The sequence below is a fragment of the Pocillopora verrucosa genome, chromosome 7 (genome assembly GCF_036669915.1).
Source record: "Pocillopora verrucosa isolate sample1 chromosome 7, ASM3666991v2, whole genome shotgun sequence".
Lineage (NCBI taxonomy): Eukaryota > Metazoa > Cnidaria > Anthozoa > Scleractinia > Pocilloporidae > Pocillopora > Pocillopora verrucosa.
The window spans coordinates 15,462,918-15,483,816 of record NC_089318.1 but is presented as its reverse complement, the minus strand read 5'-3'; the positions used below and the strand labels follow the sequence as shown (position 1 = coordinate 15,483,816).

Here is a 20,899-nt window from a genome sequence, read left to right as displayed (position 1 = left end):
AGTTTGCCAATAAACAAAGTATCATTACTGTTGTTTTTTCGTTTGCACTGCCTCTACAGTCGACAGCTGAGTACTTTAGACTGTACATACAAAGAAACTAAAAGCTATTTCAATGAATATCTCAGTTTCGCCTTCAACAGACAGCAGGCGATTTAATTCAATTTATTCTTACTTATTCTGTCCAATAAATAAATCTACAACATGTTATAACCCCTTTACTGATTAACTGATTATGAATAAATATTACAATATCTAGTCTACTATAAATACGTGCTCTACTGCCATCTCATGATAAATAAAGTGCTTATTACTTTCACCCGTGCATTTGTTTAAGGTATTTTCATATGTTTAGTGTTCGTTCATTCTCGAACAAATAAAATGTACTTCCGCGTTCTGCAACAAAATAAACAGCTCTCCTTCCTTAATAAACCTTTTCGATTCATATGTTAAAAAAATATAACATTACTGATAAGAAATTTTACAACCTGGAGTTTTTTCTTAAATATAAACAACGATAAATAAAACGCTGTTGCCTTTGTTTCAATTTCCAAGAGAGATCCCCGTTACGTATTAAATAAATTCAAATAGCGGGTTCCTAGTTATCGAAATCTTGTTTTGAATTCATGACTACACCACTGATAGCCTGATAGCCTCAGAGCAGGCTCTCATCACCCGCCCTTCTGTGGGAGCGTATCACACTAATTTCACTTCGCCCGCAACTAAGTTTGAAGCCTAGAGGAACACAAGCCAGTGAGAGTTCTACAAGTAGTCTAGCACTGCTAATGAGCCGTGCCAGACCCCTGACAGGCCTCTACCCGAATCGTCTCCAATCTTCTCGCGGGCGGAAAAAATCGCGCTGCAGCGCTGGTAATGAGAGCCTGCTCGCAAGCTACATCACCGATAGTTAACCAAATTTTCTATAAAAATGTCAATTACATCGCTACTTATGATCGATCAGTCACGCAGTCTCACATTCCTCATAGTTTTTGATCGTTAATTAAAGCCAGTTTTTCAGCTCAGCTAAAAAAACAAGGGCTTACCGCCTTGCGTGACACACTAATTTCACTTCTCGTAAAGATGTGGCTAGGTTACGAAATTGTATAACTGATTAACTCACATCTCGCTACCAATACGAAAGCGTAACAGGTTAATGCAAGAACTATGGAAATTTGGCCAAGACGTGCAACGGCACAACAAATTAAGCATACAGTTACACTAAGATGACTTGACCTTCTAACCTGGCGTGACAGAGAGCCATAGGATAACATTCCCTACCAATACACAGCCACTGAGAATGAGGTTCTCGACTAATCTGACTGAGAGAGTAAATTTGCCTCCACGTCGTGCCAGACACAAAATGACCATATTGAAAATATCACTACCTATGTTGTCATGGTTTGGTATACCGTGCTCTGTTGATGAATTCTCTGTTTCTAACGAAAGTCTGAGATTCAACCAGCTACTGAAGTCACAAACCCCTTTTTCGGAGTCCGAGGGAAATACGCGCGATATCCACCGGTATATCACACATCCCAAGTTTCATCGGAGGAGTCGGTAAAGTCGTGAGCTGGACCACTGCTATGTTTCTCCTAGAGTGAAATGTGTACATACATTATGAACATCATTCAGTGTAGCCTGTCTTAGGAAACCACCTTTAAAGGAAGACCGCAAAAGCTGGGCAAGCGGGAGAGGGAAGGAACGATTAGCCCTATCCCCTGTCGGTCCTCTTAAAAATCCCACCGACTCTTTCCCGCCTACTCATTCATTCGTCCCCATTGACTGAGAGACTGACACAGTTGAAATAAAACACATTTAAATTGATGCTAGCACAATCGTAACGATTTAAACTGCCTGTTCTTCAAGAAAACACGAGAAACATTACGCTAAAAAAAAAAAAAAAATCGGAATTACCGCTTTATTATCGGAAGTCAGCGCAGAGGCTTGTTGACAATCTTTGTGCCACGAATCGATTAATTCCCAAAACCTCTTCTGGTTTGCGATGTAAGTGGCATTCTGAGGTGTAGAAACAAACAACGAACACTTCAAAAACAAGAGTTTCCTATCAAATCAACCTGTTTCTCTCCTCTTGTGTTTTCATGTATAACAGGTCAGTTTTTCTGATTTTTTAATACATATAAACCAAAAGATACTACTGATTACTTTCTAGGGAAATGCGTTGAAGCTATTTTTAAAATAACTTACATCCTTTACATGTGATTTGTGTGCGTTGGCTAATTAATTATATCGTGTAAAACGTACCTCTCGCTTTAGAGTCCTCATTTTGGTACTTTGCTGAGCTAAAGTTTCTCTAAGCTACAGAGGTAAAGGCAGAAAAGTTAGCTGAAGTTAGTTTGCGTCGTATATTTTGCTCTTGAGAAAGAAAAAATATTTTTCAACATATAAATGCCTTGTTTTACCAGGATTTCCAGTTCTGAGAAAAGACGTAACAACACACGTGTGAAATTACTATAATTTTTACTTGTGTGTGTGATATAAAAGAGAAATTCCATATCTACGCGCGCCCATGCATTATTCTCTATATATCTACCGTGCCTGAAGAGGACTTTGCCGTATCTACGCGGTTCAGAAAGAAACCTGATCACAGGTTCAAAGGGGAGGATGTTGTAAATTGTGAATTTTGAAATCCAGCATTGATTACCCTTTGACTAGCCGAGAGATATATTTCAGTCCTAAAATACGCAAGTAACCATAAAAACGCGAAACATACAATTAATCCCAGGATTTGAGAGCGGATTCTCCCTAATTGCTGCCAAGCATTTCCTAGGGGTTAATTTGAGAGAATTTGGTGGCTCATCAATATTACACTCTCTAATTGATGACTTTGTCTACTTATAACACCTTGATATTACATGTTAGTCGCTTCTGTACGTTTAAGACAAATATTTAATCTTGGGTGTGAGAATTTCACTCCAGGCACATCAACAAGAACGAACTATTACCTTTGCATTCTCTTGCTCTAGCTGTAAAAGCCGGGCTGCCATTTCTTGAACATCACCTAAGTTAAAAGAAAAAGATTAAAACATTGATTCGAGTGAAAGATGGCTGGAACAGACATAATTGATTAAAAAAAAATACGCCCCAATGCATATGAAATGAACACCGCCCAAATGGCCATGGAATTCGACTTTGCGAGTCACTCGACCACTCATTTTCCCATCGGCCATGAAATAGCAAACGAACCTGGCTGAAGATCACACTGGACCGCTACAGACGTCATCGAGATTTCACTATAAAAGTAATATTACAAAGTTAAAGGAAGCTAGGATTCCTGTCAAATAAAGATAACTAATGAAAAAAGTGATGGGTTCCAACCATATCAACGTATCGAAATTGTTTCGATTGTAGTTGCTGTATCGACCATCAACTATAAGTCATAAGTTTGGTCCACTTGAAAGTTTTCCGACATTTGAACATTGTTTATAGGAATGCAACCGAAAAGGTTCCAGGCTCGATGAGTTACTACTATTTGTGATAAGTACAGGACTTCGCTGCGCGCGCTTCAAGTTCCGCTATCAATGAACGATTGGAAGGTAGCTAAATACTCAGGATCGAAGAACGCAAGAATTGTTTATTCACACTGTGTGACGATCTCTCCAGAGATATTTTTCAATCCAGTTCCCTCTTTAATACCTTGTTTTTCTTGGTGTTCAATCATTTAGCTTCCATTCATTACAATGAGAGCTTTGAAATAATTCGATTAGGGGATCTGACTTCACAACTTGATAACTTAGTTGACGATGGCTTCATTACTTACCATTGGTTTGGAGGGGGAGTTGGTGACGGGCCATGTCTGGGAATATACTCAGCTTCACGAAGTTCCTGTAAAAGTAAAATGAGTGATTAATTGGACCAATAACTCTTTATCGCCTCATTGAACGCTTATCATTTAAGCGTCGTAAAATATAAAACAAGGTAGTGCCTATGGCCAATCAGAGCACAGGAAAAAATCACATGGGGCCATTGAGAACCTACAGTGAAGGAAAAATGAGCAACAATGGAGAGGTTTGTTCAGATCTAAATTTGAATGGTTGAGAAAGGGGTGTGCGTTTTCTTGAGCAACAACAGAGCGAAATGAGGGAAAACTAATACCTTACTCATTTGAAACAACAAAGACTCAACCCACCGATGATTTAACAACTACTCCGAAAAAATACTAATGTATCAGTACAACTGAATTGGAATTTCTAACAAATGGTAGTGCACATTTAACATCCATACATTTTTCAGCCAGCCTGGGACACTGCCCTCAGAATTGGACAAACTACGTTCATTACTGGATGCGTTAGCCTGGGACGGGTTCCTGCTGGAGTTGTGCGAGCTGCTTGAACCAATGGAAATGTACTCCGCCTGATCAAGCTCCTAAGGAGGGAGGGAAGGGTCAGAGTTATCTACATCAAAATGGCGCGGTTACTGAGCCCGTAAAGTCTTAGCAAAGCACTACAAGGGAAACAGGAAGAAAGTTCCAAACAACTAATTAGGAAGTGAGTTGAGTTTTAAAAGTTCCAAAAATTCCGAGCCGGGTATGTTAAACTGTGTAATGTGATATAGCAGAGGATTTCAAGCAAGAGAAGATTAAGAAGACACGTCGCAGAAGAGGTATTGAAAATACTTTCATCTCTTAACGATAGCTTAAAAAAACTGGGCCCAAAAATGTTATAGATCTTCATAATCCATATTCCAGTAAAAAAAAGTGTCACGAACAAAAGAATTATCTGTAGGACATATTGTTCAATGTAACACCACATTCTAAGAGTCACAATGATACGAGATGTTTAGCAGACAGTGCAGAGGATGAAACTTTACATCTTGAGAGTGGAAATTTTAACTTTTGGTTTAGGCTTCTCACTCCTTGTGTTTGCTTTTGTGCCAGTGTTAATGTGTTTGCTTTACTTATCCGTTGTTCACATCATAGCACATATTTTACTTCGAAACGAAATCACTCGTAGCAGAAAGACTACAGGCTTTTCTTAAGAGTGTAACAATAAATGAAAACTTACATCCTGGAGCCACGCTGGTGGTACACTGCTCTCTCCCAGACTCCTGAGGCCGGAGCCGGGCCCAGGGTCCCGAGGCGAGCGGCCCACACCGGAGTCCTTAGTTTCGCTAAAGTGGACATTCGGAAGGGCGGGGCCACTGTCATGATCGATGTCCAATCTCATCTGCTCTGAAAAGACTGAATCTCCGCCGTTATCACCCGCTGTCGAAGGTACATAAAAATTTGTCGCCTCAGGAAGTGATGGCTTATCTTTTCTTAGGTGCGTTCATTAATCTTTTGAGTCTATCCTAAAAGACCTCCGACGGGGAAAAAATAACGAAAAATAATCTATACTTAAACGGATTTCATTTCTCAATTTTGCAGTTTTTGTTGGTTTTCAAACTACAAGCCAATCAAAAAACAGGTTGTGACATGTTTGATACGCATGTCATAAGGATCTATTGCTCTCCGTCTCCCACCCCTCCCTGAGAAATAGCAACTGCACTCACATGACTGTGACTCCAGAGATCGTCCTTGGGACCCTCCACGTTTGACAGTCCGCGAGCTGAGGACACGTTCTGTGGAAATAAGAATGAAGAAGTCAAAAATTTGCACGAAAATGTGGTCCACTCTTTCACATTTGTAATTCAGTTCACAGATGAGAGAGGTAATTTCCATGTTCTGAAATTCACTTAAACAAAAACACATACCAGAACCCTGTATACCATTCACTTCTTTCGCTACACGAAAGTTAGTCTCATTTTTCACAAACCATTCTCTCCATCTTTGCTCTGTTTGAGAATGCGTTGCGTGAGGAACCCATGCTAAACGTCTCTCATCAGTCCTCGTAAACTTCTTCACACTTCACCTAAAATATCCGCTGGGAGACCGCACATCAACACCAAAATATGGCTCTATTACTGGGCCGAAGTCTGCACAAAGATTTCTTTGAAGGGGGGAATAAATGAAGCAAGTAAAAACTGGCCATTCCTATTATAATAAAACTGTTTTCAAAAGTATGTCATGAATTGTTTCATATTTACCAGCCACGATAAGAGAATTCCAGTGTCTACACGCCACGCAAGACATCACGTGTAAGGCACCAAAAATAGGCCTGGGGACAGCTGTGCACGGGATTCCACCCTTTGCCCGTGCGAGGCTATCAGTCAATACACCAAGTCGACCATTGTCGCCCCTACCCCACGAGTAGATCTGATTATCTGAGAAAAAAAGGGGAGCATGTTAAAAAAAAAAAAAAAACTAGCCATACAGTCAGTTCTCACCTAACGGACAACTCCTGGCAAATCTCCAGACAAGATCATACATATTTGACGAAAAAACTCTTTTATTTCTGACTTCTGGACACCTTCTTCGGTCCTAAAAGCATAATGCTATTGTTTCGGACGTTAGTCTTCATCTTTGGATATCAAAGCAGAATTACTTGATTTGATTTGCGCTCTTTCAGCCACTAATCAAAATTGAAGTGCGACGATGTTACAGATTTCCACGCTATATCTGAGGTGGTCTAGATCACTGTGTCCGCCAAACATCTAAAAAACTTCAATTTTTTTCCTGGACCATCGCCCTGGTTAAACTTTCCCCTAACGGTATGTTCGTGCTCTCCGTTGTTACGGACTTTCGCTATTGCAGACACCATCGGTGTCTCCAGACACATCATTTGACTGTGCTTTAAACAGAACAGTACGAGTAAATATCCATAGACTCAGACAATATGAGCCTGTGTAAATCGCTTACCTGCGGTAGCAACAACGGTGAAGTCATCTCCACATGCAGCATGTACAATCTTTTTACCGACCATTTCTCCACCGATGATAGAGGGCCCCGCCCGGGGCTTGAAATCCCCCACCCCCAACTGCCCGAACCTATTGGACCCCACTGTTATCAGCCGGCCGTAGGCTGTGAACAAGTAAAAAAGAAAAAAGGTTAACGGAAAGCTAACCTTGAAATTAAAGTGACTTCGTTGTGCTCGAGTTCAATCTCGCAACTTGCGAGAAAATAAAGAATCAACCCTAAGGACAATAATACGGAAATTTGTCTGGCCCATTTGATTGGTTGTTTCGCCGTTTAAATTTACGTGCAATAGTAAAAAGCAATCAGAAGCTACTCTTCAAAAGTTAATAAACTTCAGCCTGCTCGTTTTCTCTCTCGAAACTCCTAAGGAGTCTGAACCCTGATGAAGCAACTTCACAGAAATGTTCTAGCGCCACTGATTAGCTGTTTCTCCGTCTACAATTTCCGCGCTTAAGTTACAACCAATAAAAGGCAGCATACGAAGCAATATAAATGTAGAACTCGAAACTCTACCAAGAGTGCTTGCAAGTCATTTCAGATCATTCTTCTAACGAGAAAAAAACCAAAATTTAGACATAGACACTTTGAGCTATCGGCCGCGACACATTTTTACTAAACTTCGCCTTCCGTGGCCGACAAGCTTACCGTCTATAACAGCTGAATGTGATCTCCCGGCTGAAACAGAGGTTACGCTGTACCTGAAAAAGTAATAATAAAAATAAACAAAAAAACAAACAAACAAAGAAAAAAACATCATTAAAGGCGGTGTCAGTCAACGTAATCTTAATACCACTAAATTCAACGGTTGCCTGGCAACTTCTTATCGTTACGTCTTGTACAGAAGCAAATGGCACACACAGTCATAGCTTTTCCCAACGACAACTAAGATTAAATCTATTTCCCTTAGCTGGGATACTAATTCATTGCAGATCACCTCCCTCAGCATTGCGCCTTTGAAATACGAAAAAATGTAGGAGAAAGAGCAAACTAGTATTTTTAAGAAGGTACTCACTTGTTAAGAGGCATAACAGGTTTAGGAAGAGTGACGTATGGTAAGTGACCTGTGGTTGACTGAAAATGAAACAAGCACGTCACCGATTAGATGACGTAGAGGTACAACAAACGGCTTTTGAATGTTTGATCACCGCACAATTCAACAGAAAAAAAAGGGCCATTCAAAACAGAACAACTTCAATAGCTAATCGCAAACCTTGTACTCCATAAAATCAGAATCACTTGTTTATAAATATCTTAATAAGATGCTAAATTTTCTGCTTCAAGACTTGCACTGAGAATGGTAGAGAAGAAAGTCGGCGAATTTTCATGCTTATATTATTCCCTCTTTTGCAAAATTAATCCCGTGGATAATTTGAATTTTCCACAGAGGCAAGCGAACTAGAGTTCTTTGTGCAAAAGAGTCACATTTAGCAGTAAAACGCATGCACCTTTGTCTGTCTTTTCCTGAGTGACTGTGGTGTATCAAGTCCTAATTGATTATCTTCATTGTTACCAAAACCCAACAGTCGTCCAGTTGAGGTCAGCAAGAACGTAAAATCTGAGCCGCAGCACACTGACGTAACCTTACACTGGAGTGGTACAGCCACCTGGCACAAAATACATCAAGAGTACGATTAATTTGAATTGTTACGAGTAAGGGATTTCAATTCTTCCCGTAATTTGCGAGCATAGAGTTCTATGGAAGCCTATTCATCGTCATAACAAAATAAATAAATTTTAACAAATCAGTGCAGTTTACCTTTTGTGGGGCAGCACAATCGTCTTCATTTCCAAGACCCAAACGACCTTGAAAGAAAAAAAAAACCAGCTGAATTAGAAAACTGCTACGACCTGACTGCATGCAAAGATTACAAAAATCAAAGTTCTCTGTGAGCAAACTCGTGAATTGACACATGATTTTTTGGATTATGTTTAATGCTATCTGGTTTAGGGAATTTTGTGGTTGATTGTCATATCTGGAGTACGGGCAGTAGTTCAGTGTTCGTAGCAAAGAAACAAAGTAACGTTGGGATGAGAAGGAATTACAACTGAAATGATCATGCTATTACATTTGACAAGGGTGGACGATGTCATGTGTTTTAAACGTCTATCATTTGTGTTTCTGGTTCAAAAGAAAAGGATGGAAGTAAATGTGGGTAAAAAGTGAAATTCACTGTCTATCATTGGAAATATTTGAAAATCAAGGCAAAATGAAAACATTAACGATTCCCTCTTTATCAAATGAGACAAACGGAAACGAGTTTTGAGTGATATAACTAAGCCAAAACTGCCACCGTCAGTTTGGATCTCCGCCTGGGTAGATTTTAGTCACGTGCTAGGCAACGTATAATCAAGAACAAGATAGAATTTCATTTCAGGCCTATTTATCAATTTTGTGGTGTATAACTTTCGCATTTTAGTACGTAGTATTTATTTTGAATCTTCAAATTGTCTTGAAACTTAAAATAAAATTGTTCTTTAAAAATTCACTGAAAATCGGTAGCTAAAATTGTTTGTTTAGGTGTTATTTGATTTTCGTGATAACTTGTAATTTCGTCAGTCGCCGGCATCTTATGTTACTTCACACAGGAAAAACACATGATACGAAACGTAATGATCGATTTTGTCCTCAATCTCACGCCATAACAGAAAAAGCTTTTGAACATCTGTAAACTCCGAGCGCTTCGCAAGAAGTGATATTTTCAATGAATCTTCGAATTGTTTTCAAGTTCAAGGAATGTAAATTACAATTTTATGAAAAGCGAAGGTTGTTCAGTTATTTAAGTGTGAATCCTTGCATGCCTGCTAGTCGCTGGCGCCGCTTGTTGAAACTAAAACGAAAAAAAAAAACTCTTTTAAGATTATCATTGGCTTCTTTTTCACCCCACCACTATTCTTAGCAACAAAGGTCGCCATTTCGTTTGTTTATTGCTCGCCAAAAACTATCAAATGCACTCAAAAGCCTAAAATCGAAAAAAGGTTTACAGGAATCGACCAATCGAGCAAGCGAATGACATTCTTCACATCATATCTACAACTCGCTCTTGAGCATGCGCGCAATTCACGAGTTAAAAAAAACGGAGTAGACGACTGCAAAGCTATGCTCCCACTTATATCAACAACGAGTACGTGAGGCTGTATAGAATTGTTTCCTAGCGGAAACTCAAGAATGCAAAACGTTGTCCTTTTTCGCTTAAGTTCAATTTCAGAGATAGGTAAACTTACCGTATTCTCCGCACCCCCACGAATAAACTTCTTTCGAAACTGCAACAAGGAAAAGGTTAAAACGAAGTTTAACAAGATCAACAAGTTATTCTTAAGTAGGGCAAATTAAGCGTACTTTCATTCGCTTCATTTGCCTTTGCATGGGTTTAGTTTAAATTCATAGGGTTTTCTGTCAAGAAGTGGTTGAAACCAAACTAGATACAAACCAACACAAATGGCGGATTCGGTTCATGTATTTTACCCGTGCAGGACACGGCTTACAAAATTTCACCATGAGCTCTGATTGGATCGCCGCGCCCTATCAACATGTTGTGATTGGCAAAATGAGGTCATATCAGTTTCAGGGCCAGTATTAACAACTAGAATGCGATGCAAACTAACCCGTAACAGCTACAACATGGCACTCGCCACACGCTATTTGTAGCACAGGATTATCAACAAAGAATTCCACTTTGTAAGGCGTTACGACTTCTTCGTCCAACTCGTTATTACAACCAATGCAGCCCCAGTAGTCAGACCCAAATGTGTACAAAGCACCTTCCTCTGGTGAAAAACAAATGGACATCTGTATCAGAATTCTCCCCAACAGCTTTCATACACCTCCTACATATTGGTTTATGAGAATTCGATTTTAGGTCAAGAATTACATTAAAACGATTTAACGTTAGGAGCCAAAGAGGATTGCCCTGAGGTTGATAGAGTTGCTGGGGCAGAGAGACACCGCTGACGTGAGAAGAAAGTAGAGGAGGGCCGAGATGTTTAGGGATGAAGAAGATTGAGACAGAGTACCAATTTACCCCATGTTCCCGCTGGGTTAGCTAATCAGAAAACTGGATCCGCTTCATCTCACCAGTTACCTGGCCAAACAATAAAATTTATTGTCGGAAAACTCTCGTGGAAACACGTCGTAATGGATCTATGGCGACCTTTGATGAACTTACACAGGAGTGTTACTACAAGACATACAACTGTACCTGTTACGCATGCAGTGAATTCATCTCCACAGCCCACTTGTTTGATAGAAATTCCGTGTAAAGCTTCAACTGGTTTGGGAATGCGATAAGAGGCGGTATCTCCATGCCCTAATTGCCCCACCATCTGCTTACCGCCATGAGCATTCTTAAACAGAGAGATATTATCAAGGTGAAATTAATCCAGGATTACGTTGGTATTGCTTTACAAGGCTCTGTGATTGGTCAAGAAAACTCCAACCACCCTCGACAAATCAGATGCAAGTCTACATCCAATGGACACTCATGTTTCGGGTAGTTTCCTGGTTTATGCTTTCATATCCCATTGGCTAAAAGTGATATTTTCGTGTTCTGATCGGCTTTGACCGACTACTTACAAGGCGATTCTGGTTTCTCGACGAGCCTTCCAAAACAACACCTTAGTTCTTCAGTTTCAGCGGGTGTAGGTTTCCAAAGAAATTGTAGACAATTTGGTTTTAACAACAGTATTTATAAATTGGCCATCGGAAAAATTCTCTAAAGCTGGCGTTTTGAGCACTGACAATTCGTCATTCGTTCTAACAAAGGGCTAAAGAGCTTTAGAAACTCCTTACGGCGGCCAGTTTTCATCATCAATTCAGCTGATGAAACCAAAGGAACTTCAGTTTGTTTGGGGACAAAAAGTACTTTCGATAGAGATGCTCACACATGCGTCCCATTCCAATATTGACACAAAAAAAATCACTGATCTGGGTAACAAACAGGCGACGGTTAGAAGAGGTTACTAATAAAAAAAAAAAAGGTATTTTGAATTTGAAGAAAATTTCATACTTACAGCCCATGTAAATAATTCATTTTCAACAGTGACAACAGCAAAATGAGACTGACCAACAGCAAGCTGAAATTGAATGAAAATATCTCTGATTGCAGACTTAACAGAAAAGTCAAACTAGATAACAGTTGTGAAAATCACTCAAAATTAGTACCCTGCAGCTCTGGCCGGGAGAGCTGAACACGTCATACATTTTTTGATCGTTTAACATTATCCAAATGGTCAACAGCAACATCGTTGACACCATATCATAGCATGTCATATCATGCCAAGGGTAGTAGATGAGTGGGAGACTGGGGAGACCTAGGTGCTGAGAGTGAAGCGTCTGGGAAAAGGATGAAATAGCAGGCAATCGCGATCACAGGAGTGAGAACGTTCGCCTCTCGATATTGTGGCGCTTCCTTATTCCCAGGGTTTATTCTAGAAATGGGTGCCCTAAAAGGTGTTTGAACGTATTTTCGGCGTATATTCAGTGAGGAAACGAACAGGAGAGAGGAAAATTAGACAGTGAGGCGATAGAGCTGCTCTCGTATCAGTTTTGATGTCATTTAAATTCTTAAGTGTGCATGCACTTTATTTTAAAAGCAAAATATTTCTTTATAATGATTCTTGTACGAAGGCACAATTTTTTCGCCCTATTTGACCTTGAGACGTATATTGCTAGTTTTTCGCTTCAATTCTTTACTGCATTGCGGAATCCCTGTGTCCTAGAATAAACCTTGTATTCTTCACCCTGGAAACGCAAGTGGGCCAAATTAATGGCCCATATGCAGGTCTCTCCTTCTATCCACAAAGAACGAAACATCAAAAATGTTTCAGTTGGAACAGGTGGCCACGTTGAATGTACCACTGCTAAACTCTATGGCAATTTATTTAACATATTTTAACGTTTGTACTGACAATGATCTTGACCTACCAGGGCATAACCTGACATGAGTAAAAGAAAATGAACAGAAGGTAAATTCACCTGCAGGGCAGAATGACCTCCCTGGAACATGTCAACTTTGTGAGGAGTTTGTTTACCACCACCCCAGTAGAATACCTGCAACCAAAAATAAGAGAAATACATATGTTGTTTGATGTTCATCCTTACCCTAACCAATAACATATTATCTAATAATTAAAAAAGTATATTCTTGCAATATCAGAATTTATTTTACAACTGGAAGCGCCTTTGGACGATATGAAGCGAATCCTGTGCTCTGATTGGCTACCTGAGCGGGAAACATGAGCCCAACTTGCCCGCTCGGAATTGCCCACTTAGATCCCGCGCAAAAACAGAGAATTGACGTGAACTCGTCTCAGTCCATAAAAACGCAAAAAGAACAAAAAGGAACTCGGCCAATATCAAACCATCGAACGGGTCTGATAACGTTTAAAGTTTATTCACAAGGACGAGAAATGCATTACTCATTGTTGAAGTGATCAGGCACGTTGCATGAAAGTGAGATTCTGATGCAAATACACTACATAAGGGGCTAATCGCTTCATCAAGTTTCTTACCTCGCTCGTTTTGGCTGTAATCACAGGAACAACTTCAGTTGATCCACCGACTAGCCTGAAAAAGTAGAAGTAGAACAAAAAAACCCTTTCAGTTTCAAGGACTTGTGCATGAGATCGGCGAGTCTTGAGAATTACATCGTAAGTTGAGTGTAGGCTGTAACTAGCAGAGTTAAATATTATTTTAATGTAACGACTTTGTGAAATGGTCTTCCACTGGAGTTAAAATATTGATGGTGTAGAGGAAAGTTAAAAATATAAGAATACACATACTGTACCTGGCCCGCCTGGTTGAAGAATTTAGTTCCCAAACTTTCTTTTCCATCTCTCTTTGAGCACACGAAGAAGAAGAATATGAAAAGGCAAAAAAAAAAAAAAAAAGAGAATCATAAGATTGCTTTTCCTGTAACTAACTTTTAAGAGATCCAATATTCTGTTCTGCTTTGATTTCAGTGCACCTCAAAACCTTCTTGGAGAGCAAAAATAAAAAAAAAAAGCTACTTGAATAAACATTGATTGAAAAAAATTATTGCTGTCACTCTTGGGTCATATTTCTTCACTGTTAATAATGGCTCTGGTTATCCTTCTGTTAATATTTCCTTTTTTTTTGCATAACTTTTAGGAACCCATTAAACATAACTATGTAATTAATGATTACCAGTCATTACATGTACCTACGTTCCATTTCTTACACAAACTGATTTGGAGATCTTTAAAAGGAACGGGTGAGTCACACATACCTTCCTAAATTGCTCAACAAAGGCATAGCAAGAACTCCATTGATTGATGGTCGGTCTTCAGGATTCTAGTGTTAAATTAAAGTACATGTAATTGTTTCAGAAATACAATGTGGCCAGATTTCAAAGATGTAGAGCTTAGCTGAAGGCCTCTAGACTAAAAACCAATGTACATGAAATTTCTTTCCTCCTGACCTGCGACAACAGGACTTTTACCAGGCTGTTCATGTCTTGAGTATACTGTGGATCAATATCGTCATATTTCCCTTTCACTATTTCAGATACTAATCTAAGAGGATTCTAAGAGAGAAGAACACTGTTAATGTTTTTACAAGGAAACACAAAGAACCCCTTTAATTTTCTAGATCATCATTACTTTACCAGTAGGTATAAGACTTGGTGTAGGCTTTGCAATTTGTTACCCAATCATCTGAGAAACAGCTTCAATTTTAATCCCTTCACTTATTTTTCAAAGTAGGTACAAATTGATATACAAAATAATGTATATAATTTTGTTTGATTAAATTATTTCTAAATAAAATGGGCACTCTTAATATTCAGGTTGCATGGGATTTGAACCCATGACCTCTGTGATATTGGTGCAGAGCTCCACCAACCAAGCTAACAAACCATCTGGGAGTTGGTCTTTTTGTTTGTTTGTAATAAACCCATGAAGTGATGATTGAATTACTGTCAATATAAGGATAGCATGTTGCTGAATTACAGTTTCAGTACTGGGAAGATTGTTCTCATGCTCATTTATTAATCCACATGGCTGGATTTTTTTTAGGTTTCATTTTCACTGCTGCTCATTAATAAGTAATGCTCAACATTGCGAGGACCTCATCTTTATTTACATGCAGTAATTCTGCACTTCAAGTCTAACTCATAATGAAAATTTTTTCAAGCTTTATTTTCATTACAGCTTATAAGTAGTGTTCTTTTGTTCTTTACTGTGAAGATCACTCTAGCTTATCCTCAATTGTTATTATTATTACCAACATTATTATTATTACATTATTATTTTTAATCATTATCATTGTGATTATTATTATTATTATTATTATAATTATAATTATTACTTACAGTTGCATCAAACACTTTTTTTAAGGTGAGCATCTCATATAGGACACACCCCAGAGCCCACATGTCACTCTTTTGGTTGTACCTTTAAGTGAAAGTTAAATTCAATCAACAATGGCCCTTCATAGGAATGAAATAAATATAAGAAATAAATCAAACCCAAGAACAAGTACTTACTTTTGTCCCTGGACAATCTCTGGTGACATATAATATGGTGTTCCAACAACCTAAAAACCATCACAGACTATGAATTGCTTTGAAATGGAAAAAAAAAATGAAAAAAAAAAACCTTTAAGATAAATCTAATATTTTGATGTACATAGCATCTTAATTCTTGCAACTTTTTTGTTGCTCAGTTCAACCCCAATTTCTGCTCTTTGAACTGAATGATGACTTTATAAGAAATTGTTGAGATCAATTAAGACAAAATACAATCATGTACCTAGTTTATTTAATAATTATCAGTAGTAATTTAAAAGCTTACATGTACGTAAGAATAAAAAGTTGCATTACAGTTTCTGAGTTTTGATTGTGTAAAGGCCAAGGTGATTACACTGATATATAATTATATAGCACCCCAACCTTTCTTATAGATCAGAAAAAAATAAACTCTGAGGCACTTTTCTTACAGATTCTGCCATGTATTCTTTGGAGCTTTTTAATACAGTTGCTATGCCAAAGTCTCCAAGTTTTACCAGTCCAGATTTGGTCAGGAAGATGTTTAGGGTCTTGATATCTCTAACAAGAAAAACAAACACAGTGTTTCATTATCATGCCTTAAAACTTAACATATGTGACCCTCCACGGGAAAACGGACACTAACGCTTTTCCGTTAAACGGTCTCGAAAAACGGTTGTAAACGGATAGTAAACGGTTAACTCGAGCGTTTAAACGGATGCCATAACCGCTTAAACGGATGGCAAAAAATTTAAACGGTTGACCAAAGTCCAAAAACGGATAGCTTAGGCCTTCAAACGGTTGACCAAAAATAAAAACGGATAGCACGAAACGTTAAACGGTTGACCAAAGTTCAAAAACGGATGGCTCACACTTTTAAACGGTTGACCAAAAATAAAAACGGTCAGCCCGAAACGTTAAACAGTTGACCAAAGTCCAAAAACGGATGGCTTAAACCGAGAAACGGTTGACCAAAATCGACAAACGATGAGCTTAAAATTAATGTTTAACGGCTGTGGTTGAGCCGGCGAGATCTTCTGCGGAAAAACTTTCAGAGTGACAACGGATAATTATCCTTTAAAGCGAAAATATTTAGCATGATAATTTGAAAAGTAATAACTAGCATATACTTGCGCATTTTATTTCTGGGTTAATTACTGCCGCTTTCGTGTGACATTCATGAAATAAGCGCAATTTACTGAGAATAGTTTCGCTGCCGAATATCCTGAACGGCTTCCGCGAGAAACTCATAATCTTCTCCTTTGTTTATTCTTATTAGTATTGAAAATGAACTTCATTTCTTCCTGTTCGGAAGTTTCGCGAAACAAATTTGCATATGCAATGCCGCCACCTTGTCTGAAGCCGAGACCTTTCAAGGTCAAATAACGCAATGAAGTTCCATTGCAAATAAAAGGTCGAATCGGTGTCACGCACCAAGCGGGGCCGTTAAAATGATTGTCAATAAAACCAAGAATGATGAATCAAGATGATATAAACAGAAAGAGAGTAGCCGATTTAACTTGTTTGTCAAAGGATGCGACGGAACTCGCTTACTATGATCACGCAATAGATAAAACCAAAATAAGATACGGTCTTTCTGTATTTCAAGAACCGGCGAGTATCGAGCGAACGTAAGATTGATACTTCGAACTGCCTATTACAGAATGATAGGCAAACAGTCCAAAGCTTTCCGTGGAACTTTAAACGGATAGCTTTTTTTTTTTAAACGGGTAAGCAAACCGTTTAAATGTTTTTGCTAGAGCGTCGAACGGATGCAAATTTTTTTAAAAGGATGCAAATTTTTTTAAACGGATGAGCAAACCGCTTAAACGTTTTGGCAAAAGCGTTAAACGGATGCAAATTTTTTTAAACGGATGAGCAAACCGCTTAAACGTTTTAGCTAAAGCATTAAACGGATGCAAATTTTTTTAAACGGATAAGCAAACCGTTTAAACGCTTTCATGAACCGTTTAAACGGATATAAACGGATAGTAAACGGTTTTGCAGCTTAAACGGAAAAGCGTTAGTGTCCGTTTTCCCGTGGAGGGTCACATATCATGACCTGCACTGCCCCTGAATTGTTTGCTTTCTTGAAAACCTTAGACAAAAATCTCAGTTTTAGGGCCAAATGGAACAGCTTCAGCTTCAAGTGTGTGGCCTTGTGAGATACAAGTTGAAAGAAGAGAGAAGAAAACCAAAAAGTGATGGTCATTTGATAAAACTGACCATCACTTTTCATCCCTCATGAATAACGTGGGGTGGGACAGAGGAGTATTTGGCTCTTAGTAATGATGCTCCCTCTGTTTTTCATAACTTCTGGCCAAATATTTTCTCTTCTGTCCCTTTTATTCAGTTGGCAAGGACATTATAATATTTACTGTATTAGCTTAAAAAAAAGTGACCCAGTATTTCTCTTCTTTCCCCTCCATTCACTCAGTAAGATGAACGTGATAAATGTATATACTAGCTTTGAAAAAATTACTCAACATCAAAAGGTGAAGTACTGAAAGACTCATACCTGTGAACAACACCACATTCATGAATATGACTCATTCCAGAACAAATTTGAAAGAAATACCAGATCACAATCTGAAATGAAAAACGAAATTAAAGTTTTCACCATTGAAAATAGATCTGTGATTTATTTCATCACTACCATAAGTACAGTAACTGTACCATTAGTTAGGGTAGCAATATCAACTAAAAAAACACACAAAACTTAACTGGCCAACAGGACATTGAAAATTACGAGAGTACCTCCTCAGCAAATAATTCCTTTTGACCATATATCTTGTCATTCAGAGTTCCACCATTGCAATATTCCATCTCAATGAGCAGTGATGTACCATCAATGTAATGATTAAAATATGTCACAATATTAGTGTGATTTAGTAAGGAGAGAATTTCCACTTCTTTTTCTGCATCCACTCTCTCCTTGTCAGTTGCTCGACTCAAGTTCACTTCCTTTACAACAACAAGCACATTGTCCTAAATAGGAAATCACATAACAAAACAACTAATCACAAACAGTACTAAACAACATTAAATTTATCAATCAAAAACAAAATATGTTTGAACTATTAAAAGCTGAATGATTTTTTTCTCAAAATAGTTGCTAATATTGAGATGAAATCAATGGCAGGATTATGACTGACAGGTGGGACTCACAGGGAAAGAGGTAGTAGAGAATGACATGCAGACTTGTTAAGCCCCAAATATTAGGCTTGATACATTGGAAGAAGACCTAACTTTAAAAAGACAACTGATTGGCTGTAACACAACAGGAAAAACAGACACTTATAGGTTCTACCAGTGTCACATTGTAAGGACCCTTGACTCTACCAGCCTATTGACAGTTAACCATGTAGGCCTGTTAAACCCCAAAGAAGGCTTAGTACATTGGAAGAAGACCTAACTTTAAAAACACAACTGATTCGCTGTAACACAGTAGCAAAACAGAAACTTTTAGGATCTACTGGCCAGTGAGCCAACAGTTGGCTGCCAGTCCATAGGCAGTCCATCGACTGTAGGCTGATGTATTGACCAATGCATCTGCCAACATGTTGTTTGGATTGGATTTGTTATCTTATCTCAAAATACTGTTATTAAACACTTCAGTACAAATCAAGTGCCCACTATTTAGTGCTAATTACATGTCATCCAATTACAATATTTCAACAATTGCTCGCTTATCAAAGTTAATAGGCATCCATCTTTTTTTTTTGTGTCATGTGCTGTAATATAAACCTTTGATTCCAAAGGTGAAAAAATGTCATTTTAAACTTGAATAAACAATACAAGATCCTAAATGATTGTCAGCTTATTCAGGGGCAAAGAGGAGCTGGTTTTAAAAATCTCCACAACTTGATGTGTTGATAAATGAGACATGCTCTGCCCAACAAGTAAGAATAACAAGTCAAAGAATTTGAAGTATTTCTCTAGTAGTGACCTCTGCAGATCCACTCATTATAAGCATGCAGTGTAATCCTTTGATTATTAACTTGTCTTGTCTTATTATTTTCCTGGATATCAAATGACAGTAATCTAAATCCAGACAGGATTAGTTATCCTAAACAGCTTATAATAAAACCAAACATTTCAAGTGCAGCTTTCAAAAAATAAACCTCTCACATTTCTTTGATGAGTAACATTATATCTGAAACTCACCAACACTGCATTATCATAAGCTGATTATCACTATTACAAACCACTGGCTTACACTTCTACTGATTCCTGAATAACTATTTCTGTAGCTCGCTGCATGATGCTCTGAAGATTAAATTTATTTCTTTTAATCAAATTTAAATAAAGTGCCAGATTAAGGCAAGCTTATATTTTCAAAGGTCACTTGAGTATACTTCCACATTTGAACTTAACAAAATGCTGAAAATTACACCCTTACTAACGTGGGGACAATGAGACAACTTGATCTCTTTGACTCAGTAAAATATTGTACACTGCTAAATAAGCTACCAAAATTGTGTGAAACTTATTTATTGAATGATCTTGAAATCGTCTCTGGTCTTGGAAAAAATAAACTGCAAATTAAGCTGTAAATTTTTCTCTTTTAAAACGTTTAGTAGGCATTTTAGCCTCTTGATAGGTAGGTTTGGTAAATTATATCCCTCTGAGTATTGAAAAAAATGTACACATAAATAGAGAAATTATGTTATAAAAGCGGAAAATTTAGCTACCAATGCGGAATTTTAGCCACTTTAATAACTTGAGCTTGATTAAAAACACAAATTTATTCAGAGCTTTCAACATGTGGCAACTTGATAGAAGTATGCGCTCAAACTACCATCATTTTTTTACATCAAAAACATGAGTTTGCCAAAGCCATTTTAATTAATTAAGATGCAGGCTTTATCATGAAGAAGTAACTTCTCCTATAATCAAATACAATTGCAATTCGTTCAAAGTCAACAAAAGCGATTTCCATCTTTTTCAATCATTTCGGCAGGTGGTCTCTCTAAGAATCAAATAAATTTGCCACGAACAGAAAAATATTTGATATCCAGCATCTTAAAAAATATTTCAACACTTTTCTGCTGTAAATACCGCTGGAGAGAGATAAAATTTGCAAAATGGATAGAGTTTGCACACTTTGCCTAGATCGATGCAGACTAGCTTGTTGTGGCAAAACGCAGACTGACTTCCCATTTTCCTACCTCTGTTTTGCGATACAAAACTGCCTCGCCGAATGCCCCACGTCCCAGGGTTCGTACCCTTGTGTATGGTTCTTCCGATGCTCTGCCATCAGTGAACGATTCATCCGCCATCATTAAGACGGAGGGAAACAATCACACTAAATAGCGAGATCTAAATGTCACTTGCATCGATCAAGGACATCGTCTTCCACGCGATTTCTCGCGCGCGCACTCGTTCTTCGAAATATTGCCTACCGAGACGCATTCAGCCTCGGAATGAATGGATAATGTCTTAATATATAATGCAAAAAAATGAAGCCCTACTACAGAAAAAAAGCGATCATTATTTCCTTGTGAGGAAACTAGAAACCATGTTTATGCGAGCGCTGCGACAAAGTATTAACCAGCTGATGGAGACGCCTATGTAAATGTATTTATCA

The 20,899-nt window shown here is 38.2% G+C and overlaps 1 protein-coding gene across 2 annotated transcripts; it reads right to left on the bottom strand.

Annotated features, from left to right (window-relative positions):
* Positions 1-148: 148 nt before the first annotated feature.
* Positions 149-20,860, bottom strand: LOC131788360 (serine/threonine-protein kinase Nek9). 2 transcript variants are annotated; one of them, XM_059105442.2, is made up of 30 exons: positions 20,481-20,860; positions 18,067-18,297; positions 17,828-17,898; positions 15,762-15,870; positions 15,310-15,359; positions 15,136-15,217; positions 14,245-14,349; positions 14,053-14,117; positions 13,591-13,641; positions 13,316-13,370; positions 12,780-12,854; positions 11,816-11,878; positions 11,005-11,149; positions 10,412-10,573; positions 10,031-10,069; positions 8,565-8,611; positions 8,254-8,412; positions 7,821-7,879; positions 7,454-7,506; positions 6,752-6,913; positions 6,040-6,216; positions 5,506-5,574; positions 5,019-5,218; positions 4,240-4,380; positions 3,776-3,840; positions 3,202-3,248; positions 2,961-3,016; positions 2,260-2,313; positions 1,912-2,013; positions 149-1,589 (listed from the first exon to the last, which is right to left on the bottom strand). In XM_059105442.2, exons 1-30 carry the CDS (start codon positions 20,592-20,594, stop codon positions 1,524-1,526), a joined length of 2,874 nt encoding a protein of 957 aa, XP_058961425.2. In that variant the 5' UTR covers positions 20,595-20,860; the 3' UTR covers positions 149-1,523. The 2 variants fall into 2 exon arrangements, with proteins under 2 accessions (XP_058961425.2, XP_066025883.1); XM_066169786.1 differs by lacking the exon at positions 1,912-2,013.
* Positions 20,861-20,899: the final 39 nt, after the last annotated feature.

Excerpts from the sequence above, each read along its gene's own strand:
- LOC131788360 (XM_059105442.2), bottom strand. The coding sequence starts at position 20,594 with ATGATGGCGGATGAATCGTTCACTGATGGCAGAGCATCGGAAGAACCA. Across the intron at positions 7,880-8,253 it reads TCAGGAAAAGACAGACAAAG|TCAACCACAGGTCACTTACC; the intron begins GTGCATGCGTTT and ends TTTCATTTTCAG. Across the intron at positions 6,914-7,453 it reads ACATTCAGCTGTTATAGACG|CCTACGGCCGGCTGATAACA; the intron begins GTAAGCTTGTCG and ends ACTTGTTCACAG.